At 43.1% G+C, this 12,500-nt stretch overlaps 2 protein-coding genes across 3 annotated transcripts in view; both read right to left on the bottom strand.

The window, feature by feature from the left end:
- Positions 1 to 492, bottom strand: part of LOC127632136 (eukaryotic translation initiation factor 4 gamma 1-like) — a 46,113-nt gene extending 45,621 nt beyond the window's left edge. For both annotated transcript variants that reach the window (XM_052110706.1, XM_052110707.1), the window contains exon 1: positions 380 to 492. The gene's annotated coding sequence lies outside the window, so the exon portion shown is untranslated. The remainder of the gene's footprint in view (positions 1 to 379) is intronic.
- Positions 493 to 3,997: 3,505 nt separating this feature from the next.
- LOC127632141 (26S proteasome non-ATPase regulatory subunit 2) overlaps positions 3,998 to 12,500 on the bottom strand; it is a 14,888-nt gene continuing 6,385 nt past the window's right edge. The window contains exons 7-21 of the mRNA XM_052110719.1: positions 10,216 to 10,360; positions 10,053 to 10,113; positions 9,825 to 9,971; positions 9,599 to 9,705; positions 9,389 to 9,516; positions 8,547 to 8,634; positions 8,294 to 8,456; positions 8,029 to 8,130; positions 7,800 to 7,945; positions 7,627 to 7,710; positions 7,323 to 7,491; positions 7,035 to 7,129; positions 6,669 to 6,795; positions 5,233 to 5,351; positions 3,998 to 4,812 (exon numbers count right to left, since the gene is read on the bottom strand). Coding sequence (XP_051966679.1) covers positions 4,630 to 4,812; positions 5,233 to 5,351; positions 6,669 to 6,795; positions 7,035 to 7,129; positions 7,323 to 7,491; positions 7,627 to 7,710; positions 7,800 to 7,945; positions 8,029 to 8,130; positions 8,294 to 8,456; positions 8,547 to 8,634; positions 9,389 to 9,516; positions 9,599 to 9,705; positions 9,825 to 9,971; positions 10,053 to 10,113; positions 10,216 to 10,360 — 1,864 coding nt within the window. The 3' untranslated portion in view covers positions 3,998 to 4,629. The remainder of the gene's footprint in view (positions 4,813 to 5,232; positions 5,352 to 6,668; positions 6,796 to 7,034; positions 7,130 to 7,322; positions 7,492 to 7,626; positions 7,711 to 7,799; positions 7,946 to 8,028; positions 8,131 to 8,293; positions 8,457 to 8,546; positions 8,635 to 9,388; positions 9,517 to 9,598; positions 9,706 to 9,824; positions 9,972 to 10,052; positions 10,114 to 10,215; positions 10,361 to 12,500) is intronic.

The raw sequence follows: 12,500 nt of genomic DNA, 5'->3' as shown, positions 1-12,500 counted from the left end.
AGGGTACATGCAAAAAACTCATGGTATTATTATAGTAAATGACCATGATGTTTTTATTTAGTAATGGTGAGAGAGAGAGAGAGAGAGAGAGAAATAACATATCAAGAACAGTGTGCAAAACTGAATGCTTCATCACCCCTCATAACTGTCACCTCAAACACACACACACACACACACACACACACACACACACACACACACACACACACACACAGCACTATCGATCACTCCTCAAGGCCAGATGGACAATCTCAATTTACTGCGTAGTTATGCACGTAACACATGACACAGACACTGTGCCTATATATCGAGTGAACGCACACATGGTTTCAAACACACACATATAAAACCCCTCACTGCACACACTGTGGCTCTTTACCGTGTATTTTTCTCTCTATCGGTGTGTTTCACTGTCCGGTAACGCGACACGTATAGCGCGTCGCCATGTTCGTTCGCGCGTGCGCCTACTGGAACACATCACGTGGCACGCGCTCCTACACATGTGCATCGCTCGCGCCACACTATGTTAATTTAACATGTATGACACGGTGCATTAGACATTAAACATGACTTAACACTTAATACTGACACTTTACAACTCTATTCAAACCCAGAAAAAATAAAACAAACTTAATGTAATATTAAAATGCATTAAAATGCTCCGGTCCCACTTTCTATGTAAACCTATGGGGAGTTTTTACATGTTTTAATTTAAGGTGAAAATCATAGTGTTGCTCAGCCAATACAAATACAGCAACTATATCTCAGACAAATAAAAACCAAAACTGTCAGATGAATATAAATCACCATAGTGACCATCTGTTTTGTGCTTGGCCCATTAATAATCTGCTTTGCTTTCATAATGGTCTGAAAGTTGACACACCACAGTTTATAACCCTAGCCTAGATTATACATCTCAGTTTATTATAGATAATCTGATAGAGGCAAACTCTGAATACATCTGTATTTTTCTCTCTCATCAAAGTGTTTCTATGTTTTTTCTCTCTGTCGGATCGATTGCACACCACAACATATTCTCTGCTATTCCAGTAAAACATTCAGTGTCTGCTCATGGAGTAAAACTAGAAACTACAACACAAACCATTAAAAAACACAAAACACAGCGTGCATTTTAAACTGCATGTGTACATTAATTCATAATATGTGAAATGACACAACCTCAATAAACAGCATTTGTAAAACTAAAATACTTTTCACATCATAATATGTAAATGATGTGAAATGTATGCGGATGTTATATTAGGTCAACTATAATAGTTTTTATTTGTTGATTTTTAGAAACTTATAACTGTGATTGAACTCTCTCTCTCTCTCTCTCACACACACAGAGAGAGACAAACACACACTCACTCACTCACACACACTCTCACACACACACATACACACACACTCACACTCTCTCTCTCTCTCACACACACACACACACACACACACACTCACTCTCTCTCTCCCTCTCACACACACACACACACACACACACACACACACACACACACACACACACACACACACACTATTTTCAATTTAAAAAATTCATTGGCATGATTGTTTACATACAATATTGCCAAAGCATTAATACACAAAACAGATAATGACAAGACAAATAATAATAATAAATGTTCAGCTCAAAAATTAATTTAGCTGCAACTGATGCATGATGGTCCTCCCCCAGTAACACCAGCATCTGATCCGATCTCCTCCAGTAACACCAGCATCTGATCTGATCTCCCCCAGTAACACCAGCATCTGATCTGATCTCCTCCAGTAACACCAGCATCTGATCTGATCTCCCCAGTAACCAGCATCTGATCTGACCTCCCCCAGTAACACCAGCATCTGATCTGATCTCCCCCAGTAACACCAGCATCTGATCTGATCTCCTCCAGTAACACCAGCATCTGATCTGATCTCCCCAGTAACACCAGCATCTGATCTGATCTCCCCAGTAACCAGCATCTGATCTGATCTCCCCAGTAACACCAGCATCTGATCTGATCTCCCCCAGTAACACCAGCATCTGATCTGATCTCCCCAGTAACACCAGCATCTGATCTGATCTCCCCAGTAACCAGCATCTGATCTGATCTCCCCCAGTAACACCAGCATCTGATCTGATCTCCTCCAGTAACACCAGCATCTGATCTGATCTCCCCCAGTAACACCAGCATCTGATCTGATCTCCCCAGTAACACCAGCATCTGATCTGATCTCCCCAGTAACACCAGCATCTGATCTGATCTCCCCAGTAACACCAGCATCTGATCTGATCTCCCCCAGTAACACCAGCATCTGATCTGATCTCCCCCAGTAACACCAGCATCTGATCTGATCTCCCCAGTAACACCAGCATCTGATCTGATCTCCTCCAGTAACACCAGCATCTGATCTGATCTCCCCCAGTAACACCAGCATCTGATCTCCCCCAGTAACACCAGCATCTGATCTTATCTCCCCCAGTAACACCAGCATCTGATCTGATCTCCTCCAGTAACACCAGCATCTGATTCTCCACCAGTAACACCAGCATCTGATCTGATCTCCTCCAGTAACACCAGCATCTGATCTGATCTCCCCCAGTAACACCAGCATCTGATCTGATCTCCCCCAGTAACACCAGCATCTGATCTCCCCCAGTAACACCAGCATCTGATCTTATCTCACAGTAAGCACAGACTCGTTCTTCCTTTGGAAGCCATGTTTGTCTGTGTCGGCCTTTTTCTATGTTCAGACTCTCTCTCTCACTCACTCTCTATATCTCTCTCTCAATTAAAAATGGCTTCATATGCATGACTGTAAACAATACAATATTGCCAAAGCAGATGTTGTGTAAAAACAGAACTACATCTTCATCTCTAATTAAATTTATTTGAACAACGTATCTTGCAGCCAGTGCTGCTGTGCTGTCTCTCTCTCTCTCTCTCTCTCTCTCTCTCTCACACACACACACACACACACACACACACACACACACACACACACACACACACACACACACAGAGAGAGAGAGAGAGAGATACAAAACACATTAGCGCGCTAATGATACAGACACATGATAAACACATGCAGACACAGTCAAAATATATACTGTACAAAAGTAAACACAAACAAACACTCACTCACTCACTCACTCACTCACTCACTCACTCACTCAAAGCTACACTCACTGTAAGCCGATAAAGTCACACGTGCTGCTGTTACTTACCGGACAGGTGTTTATCGTTCAGCTTCGGTGTCGATCCGGTTATGTACCGGATCAGTGGAGCGCTACCGAACCGAGAGAGAGAAAGAAGAAACAGATTCGTCTCTACCGGGACGGAACCTTTTCCGGCGGAAACCGGCTCCTAGGGAACTTCCGGATCGGTGGAAATCCCGACCACGTGACAGCAGCGTGATCAGAGCTAATCCCTGTCCTAATTAATATTAATTAGGTTTCGTGTCTGGACCTAAGTCTCTGAATGGACCAAGTACGCGCCAGCTTGTTAATATTCATGAGACAAACCATGCTATTCGTTAACCATGATTTCGTCCAGTGTGAAGAACGATGCTTAATAAATATTCATGAGGATCTGCCATAGTAGGATTCCTAAGCTCTGATTGGTCGAAGATCAGCAAACGAATCACAAAGATGTGGCCTTTTCCAACAGCGCTCCCTGTTGAAAACCACATGGATTTGACGAGTCAACATTTGTCAAACTACACTAAACTTATCTTTTTATACTTAAGAGTGGATTTTTTGAATAAAACACAACATTTATGTTCCATTTGGGTTAGTAATCGATGCTTAGAGGCCTGTATTAACCGAACCAAAGATTTCCTCATGAATATTAATTAATAAGCTGAACGTAACAGTAAAGATATTCTCCAACGTCATCAAGAATAACCGTTTGAGTTTGTACTTTCAAATATCATGAAATTCATCCACATTTAATTGGAACTTATTTATTAAACATGAGAACGAATTTATAAGTCATTTGCAAAACACAATTCTTCCATTTAATTCCAATTAAATTCACAAAAAATTATTTTGTTCGCGTTTCATGAACAAGGCCTATAGACATTTATTTTACAAAATCATCGATGCCACCTTGTGCGATTTTATGAAACTTTTGAGACACATCAACAGCAAAATATATCTGCACTAAATTAACCAGAGATTACCATTGAAAAGTACTGGGTTTTGAATATTAATTAGCTTTAACTGACCACTTTTTTAATTCAAACTTTTGGAAATTGGGCACAATCACTTAAAAAAAAAAAAAAGTCAAAACAGCCAAAAAGTGAGAGGTTTGCATCCCATTTGATACTCTGGAAATCAAATAAAAATGCACCATATTGACCACAATTATTTTATTTTTGTATCTTAACCTTTCACAGAACAAGTAACAAAAACAATCAAAAAATAAGAAAATATTAAGCAGCATGACACAAACACACACACGTACGTTTCATGCTCCAATTACAAAACTGAAGAGAAACGCCACTATGTGTCTTGCCGTCCCAGAGAAAGACAGAGGCGGGGGGTGCATTAGGGGAGGGCGAGGCGTCTGTAAATATATTCCACGCATGTCTGAGGTCCCTGTAAGTGTGCGTTTATGTCTGCGTGCGTGTTTATGCATCATAGTTGGGGTTTTTGCGCAGGATCACGAAGCCCTCCAGTATGGGCGTGACCGGGATGTACTCCTCTGTGGCCAGTTCGGCTCGTTCGCCGTGAGCTAACAGCACCGGTGTGGTGTGAGTCTGAAACCCTGTAATCGCTTTGGGTTTACCAGCCTGTCCGACCACATCCACAGCCTAGACAGAGAAATTAAGATCATTATTATCATCATCATCATCTCAAAACACACGACTCGTCTGTCTAACGCCATCTTAATGTTTGGAATAAAATACTAGCTTAGTGCTTACGGTATGCTGCCTACTAGCATTAAGCAAAAATATACATTGGGATAAAATGAGTACATTTGAGTCATGGTTGGTATTACTACATCATATAACACGGGACAATGCCCACGTACCCGTTTGAAGTATGTCTGGAAATATATTCATACTGCGCACCTGTAAACCTAAAGAACGTACTTTATTAAGGAAGTACGTTCATCATCAAATGCAGTATGTGAATGTGGACCCAGACGTTTTGTTAGTTGATGGGTTTCTTTTTCTGTCATTTCTCACTAGGTTGTTTCTCCAAGACACATTACACACACAAACACACACCTGTCCCACACGGACGGACACTGGGAGAGGTCGGAGCTCCTCGTCAAATGTGACCAACATACGAGGCTGCATTGCTGCCACCAACCCGTAGAGAACATAATGAGACTTCCCCAAGATTACTGCAGAGAGAGAGAGAGAGCAAATTACATGTATAACAATGTTGAGTAGACATAAATATTTTAGGTAGATATTGAGAGATATTCAGGTATATGTATATCTACAGATGAAGTCTGAAGTTTACACACACTTTGTTAGTATTTGGTATAATTGCCTATAAATTGTTTATCTTGGGTGAAATGTTTTGGGTGGTCTTCCACAAGCTTCTCACAATGAGTTGCTGTAATTTTGTCCCATTCCTCCAGACAGAACTGGTGTAACTGAGTCAGGTTTGTAGGCCTCCTTCCTCACATACGCTTCTTCAGTTCTGCCCACAAATGTTCTATCAGATTGAGATCAGGACTTTGTGATGTCACTCCAATACCTTGACTTTGTTGTCCTTAAGCCATTTTGCCACAACTTTGGAGGTATGCATGGGGTCATTGAAGACCCATTTGTGACTGAGCTTCCTGGCTGATATCTTGAGATGTTGCTTCAATATATTCACATCATTTCCCCGCAACATGATGCTGCCACCCCCATACTTCACGGTTGGGATGGTGTTCTTCGGCTTGCAAGCCTCATCCTTTATCCTCCAAACATAACGATGGTCATTGTGGCCAAACAGTTCAATTATTGTTTCATCAGACCAGAGGACATTTCTCCAGAAAGATATTTGTCTGGTTTTGGAGCCGTGGCTTCTTCCTTGCTGAGCATCCTTTCAGGTTATGTCGATATAGGACTCGTTTTGCTGTGGATCTAGATACTCGTCTACCTGTTTCCTCCAGCATCTTCACAAGGTCCTTTGCTGTTGTTCTGGGATTGATTTGCACTTTTCGCACCAAACTGCGTTCATCTTTAGAGACAGAATGAGTCTCCTTCCTGAGCGGTGTGATGTCTGAGTGGTCCCATAGTGTTTATACTTGCATATTATTGTTTGTACAGATTAACGTGGCACCTTCAGGCGTTTGGAAATTGCTCCCAAGGACGAACCAGATTTGTGGAGGTCCACACTTTCTATTTCTGAGGTCTTGTCTGATTTCTGTTGATTTCACATGATATCAAGCAAAGAGGCACCGAGTTTGAAGGTAGGCCTTAAAATACATCCACAGGTACACCTCCTATCAGAAGCTAATTGGCTAATTGGAGTGGTTCAAATATGAGTTAATGACTTCAACCCAAGTGTATGTAAACTTCTGATTTCAACTGTATATTTGAGTGGATATATAAATATATTTGGGTAGATTTACAGTATACAGCATATTTGTGTAGATAAAGGGAAATATTTAGAATAGAAATCATCATTTCGATCAGAAGTGAGGAGTTTGCGACGCTCTTACTGGTTTTAACATCGAGGAAAGACACGAGGACTGTGAGGAGTCCAGCGACGGCCACTTGACTCATGAGCTGTCGGTCACTGTGATACGGGCAGAGAGTCAGTGTGCCTTTACCTAGATGAGTGAGACCCTGAAAAACACAACAACACAAATGACAACGAACTCACCCAACAATGGCAGCAATGATCCAAATGCACACTCGCCAAACCACAAATGTGGCAAGTAAACAAAACAACAGGCCAGTGCAACAAAATGCATTGTGTAAATCACAATGCAGTGATGCCAACAGATTAATTCCAAGACATACAAACGGTCTAATACGTAAAAGATTAGCTTTAGCTGGGAATCCAAAAGAGTCGCGCGGCCCACCTGTGCGAGTCGGACCATGAACAGGTTGTTTGGGTCTTTGGCGTGATACTGCGCCAGCTGTCTGAGCATGGCAGCCAAACGCGCGTTATTGGTGCCTGAGGAAAAAAAACCAAAAAGCGATACAGTAACCATGACAACCGCAGCTCATTCTAACTGGCTGAGACACTGTGTGATGTCATCAGCATGCAATTTATGTTTTTATATGAAATCATGAAATGTAAACGCTCACTCCAGCGCCCTCTAGTGGCGGTGTGAGCACTAACACAAGCAAATGAATAGGTGACTGACCGCTGCCCACCATGCCCATGGCAAAGATGGAGTTGTGGGACACCTCTGGGTCGGCGTCATGTGAGAACTTGCTGAGTGTGTCCAGAATGTTCAGCCTTGGGTTCGACACGGAGATCAGAGCGAGTGCTAACGGTACCGCCCTCCGTAACGTGGGCTCGCCGTAACGCAACTATAGGGAGAAAAGAGAGAGAATATACGTCAAGGATGTAGTTTAAGCACAACAGATATTTCAGATGTCGTTATTATGGTCAATTTGTATATGGGAAAGTGAATCCAGCATTTATAAGCAGTTAAATGCGCTCACCAGGTGACCAAACGTGCGTAAGGCCATTTCTGAGCCGATCTCTTCGCCCATCGCGATGAGAGCAATACCCAACACCGCCACACCCTACAGGTGGACAGCAGAGAGCAGAACGAATCAGAACACTCGTTTACAAACACACGCCATTATAAAAATCAACAGAAACACACGCAAACCTGGTGAGAGCCCATATCTGATGCCGCCTCCTTCTTGTCTTTGTCCTTTTTGTCTTTCTTGTCTTTATCTTCCTCTTTGTCCTTGTTATCGTAGTGCTCACTGCAGATGTGCAATAACTGCTGCACCTTCAGCACGTTACCAGAACCTGAAAGAGACATGTCAAACATGTCTGTGTGTTTCTGTTTAAGGCAGTGCTCTTATATGGAGCGCTTTGAGTTTACGACTAACCGGCGTATGCGCAGATGTCCACCAGTGTGTTGGCAAAACTGCGGAAGGGTTCAGATACGACCTGCAGAGCTGCTAGCGTGGTTTCAATCGCCTCACCTTTACCTGCGTTCACAAAAACATAACAGACATTGCGATTACAGAAATATAGACCAGTTTTCATAAAACTCTACTAATCATGCCATTTGTGATCATAATAATAGCGTAATTTTAGCTGCAACAGGTGGTTGTGACGCCCTAACGACTAGTCTTGAGCTCCCTGTCTTACCGAGGTGGTTCAGTCCGAGGCCGAGCGGCAGCCAGCGAGCGTAAGTGTCTTTAAGTTCCTGTTCACTCTTCTCCATGATGGTCTGGAGGATGGTGGAAGTGACATCGCCGTTACAGGAACCCACGGCGATCATACCGCACGCCAGTGCTGTGACACCAGCAACCTACACACACACACACACACACAGAGATAAATTAAACACAGAAACACTATGCAGCTAAAAGAGAGGAATCAGCTACAAACACACATGTACCTCCATGCTGGACTTTGAGTCTCCCATGACAGGAAGCATCAGAGAGAGAACATCCTCTCTGTTAGAGCCAGCGTATGCCAGACCCAACCTAAACACACACACAGGTCACGGTCGAGTTTAGAGGTAAAACTAAAAATAAAAGCACTGACGATGACTTCAGTATGATTGTATTCTTATGTGAACAATATTTCAGCTCTGTTGGTCCATACAATGCAAGTGAATGGTGACCAGAACTTTAAAGCTCCAAAATAAATCACATAAAAGGCAGTGTAGAAGTAATCCATAAGACTCCAGTGGTTTAATCTGTGTCTTCAGAAGTGATATGATACGTGTGGATGAGAAACAGATCAATATTCAAGTCCTTTTTACAATAAATCTACACTTTCACTTTCTACTTGTGTTTTTGGTGATTTGCATTCTTCGTACATATCACCACCTACTGGGCATGGAGGAGAATTGATAGTAAAAAAGGACTTAAATATTGATCTGTTTCTTACCCACACCTATCATATCACTTCTGAAGACACGGATTAAACCACTGGAGTCGTTTGGATTACTTTTATGCTGCCTTTATGTGCTTTTTGGAGCTTCAAAGTTCTGGCAACCATTCACTAGCATTGTATGGACCAAGAGAACTGAAATGTTCTTCTAAACTCTTCATTTGTGTTCTGAGGAAAGAAAGTCACACACATCTGGGGTGGCATGAGGGTGAGTAAATGATGACAGAATTTTCATTTTTGGGTGTACTGTCCCTTTAATGCATTCCATGACTGGAAATCACAATTTAAAGCTCCTCGATTTTTCCATGATCTTTCCATCATTTGTGTGTTGTCTTTAATTACCCAAAAATGGCTCCGATCCTCATTGTGTTGCTGTTATGTAAGACGTAATCAGACAGCAGTGCCAGCGCGGGGTCACACTCGTTACGAACGCCAGAGTTCACGATACCGCATGCCAACAGCGCCCCCGACTGGAGACACACAAACAACATCAGTCATATGAAGCGTGTGTATCAATGGAAGAAGTGAGTTTAGTTATTCGAGTGATAGTACCTTGATATAATCTTCAGACGAATAAAGATATTTATCGATCTGTGTCAAACCGCCGTCCACGTCCCACAGCAGAATCATTCCTAGAGATGCTGCAGCACTGAGCATGCCTCAAACACACACACAAAAACACATATCACACACATGTAGTCCCTGCTCATATGGTCTTGATTACACCAGCAGAAAAGTCATCTGTTGTTGGATTGCTCTAAGATAGGGCTGTTCTCACCGTGGTCCTTGTTCTTGTACAGCCACTTGTTCCCGTCCTCCGTGAGCAGTTTGTCCTGACCGAACGCGGCATTAACGAAACCGTTCACGAACGAGGAGGCCAGATTCATGCGCGCCGAGTCCACCTGCGACCCGCTGCCACCAAACCCTGAGGGAGAAACAGAGTCAATAAAACACACGCCCAAAACATGCCATCGTACTCCGCATGAGACGTGTATGAAGCGCTTACGGTTGTTCTCCAGGTGAGTTTTATAAATGTCATCCGGCACTTTCGGCTCCATGATATCAAGCTACAGAGGAAAGACCACAAATGTTAGAAGATCAAATATGCAAAAGCAACTTTGCAGCTTGTTTAAATGGGAATAGTTCTAGTCATATTTATGTGTGTGCACCTCTCTTGCGAGGGCCAGGAAGTTGCTGTTGAGCTGGACGTTGGACATGATCTCCGTCAGATCTTCGTAATCATCCACGTCTTCGTTGAGCTCCAAGAACATGCCGTGGCGACCCAACATGAATGCCATCTGCTTCTGAATGATACTGCAAACACACATGGACAAGTTTGAGATGTGTAGTTGAGCAATACAGGTGTACGCATCTCTACAATCAACACAATTTATTGAGAACAAATATGTGGGACAGTTCACCCAAAAATGGAAATTCTCTCATCATTTACTCTCATAAGATCACAGGTGTGTATGACTTACTTTCTTCACCACAACACGTTTGAAGAAAATGAAAAATATCTCAGCTCAGAAGGTCCTTATAATGCAAGTGGATGGTGACCAGAAATCTGAAGCTCCAAAAATCACAGACAGTCAGTATAAATGTCATTCATACAACTCCAGCGGTTAAATTAATGTCTTCTAAAGTTATACGATCACTTTTGGTGCGTAAAAGGTAAATATTTAAGTATTTTTTTAATTATAAATCACTGCTTACAGTCAGCAGCAGTATGCGCGTGTGATGTATTCGCATCAGCATGTTCTCTTGTAAATGCGTATACTGCTGCTGTCCGGAGACGATGATTTATCATAAAAAAATACTTAAATATTGATCATTTTCACAACAAAAGCGATCGTGTCACTTTAGAAGACATTAATGTAACCAATGGACAGTAGCGGTTCTGGCTTGTTTGGCGATAAACCGCTTCAACACGGCCCCAAATTTGTTGACGAGGGGGGGGGGTTGGGTGTACATGAGAATGGGGGGGTGGGGGTGCCACCCATTACGCCCCATGTCAACCATTAATGACCATGACTGCCCATGTCAACCATTAATGACCATGTCGCCCATTAATGACCATGTCACCCATTAATGACCATGTCGCCCATTAATGACCATGTCACCCATTAATGACCATGTCTGCCCATGTCAACCATATCGCCCATGACTGCCCATGTCAACCATTAATGACCATATCGCCCATGACAACCATATCGCCCATGACTGCCCATGTCAACCATTAATGACCATATCGCCCATGACAACCATATCACCCATGACTGCCCATGTCAACCATTAATGACCATATCGCCCATGACAACCATATCGCCCATGACTGCCCATGTCAACCATTAATGACCATATCGCCCATGACAACCATATCGCCCGACTGCCCATGTCAACCATTAATGACCATATCGCCCATGACAACCATATCGCCCATGACTGCCCATGTCAACCATTAATGACCATATCGCCCATGACAACCATATCGCCCATGACTGCCCATGTCAACCATTAATGACCATATCGCCCATGACAACCATATCGCCCATGACTGCCCATGTCAACCATTAATGACCATATCGCCCATGACAACCATATCACCCATGACTGCCCATGTCAACCATTAATGACCATATCGCCCATGACAACCATATCGCCCATGAATGCCCATGTCAACCATTAATGACCATATCGCCCATGACAACCATATCACCCATGACTGCCCATGTCAACCATTAATGACCATATCGCCCATGACAACCATATCGCCCATGACTGCCCATGTCAACCATTAATGACCATATCGCCCATGACAACCATATCGCCCATGACTGCCCATGTCAACCATTAATGACCATATCGCCCATGACAACCATATCGCCCATGACTGCCCATGTCAACCATTAATGACCATATCGCCCATGACAACCATATCGCCCATGACTGCCCATGTCAACCATTAATGACCATATCGCCCATGACAACCATATCACCCATGACTGCCCATGTCAACCATTAATGACCATATCACCCATGACTGCCCATGTCACCAATTAATGACCATGTCTGCCCATATCGCCCATGACTGCCCATATCACCCATGTCAACCATTAATGACCATGTCACCCATGACTGCCCATATCACCCATGACTGCCCATGTCGCCCATTAATGACCATGTCGCCCATTAATGACCATGTCAACCATTAATGACCATGTCTGCCCATGTCAACCATATCACCCATGACTGCCCATATCACCCATGACTGCCCATGTCGCCCATTAATGACCATGTCGCCCATTAATGACCATGTCAACCATTAATGACCATGTCAACCATGAATGACCATGTCGCCCATTAATGACCATGTCAACCATTAATGACCATGTCGCCCATGAATGACCATATCACCCATGAATGACCATGTCGCCCATGAATGACCATGTCC

Source organism: Xyrauchen texanus, chromosome 38 (assembly GCF_025860055.1).
Source record: "Xyrauchen texanus isolate HMW12.3.18 chromosome 38, RBS_HiC_50CHRs, whole genome shotgun sequence".
Taxonomy (NCBI): domain Eukaryota; kingdom Metazoa; phylum Chordata; class Actinopteri; order Cypriniformes; family Catostomidae; genus Xyrauchen; species Xyrauchen texanus.
The sequence above is the reverse complement of the archived record's forward strand: the minus strand, read 5'-3'. Positions and strand labels throughout refer to the sequence as shown.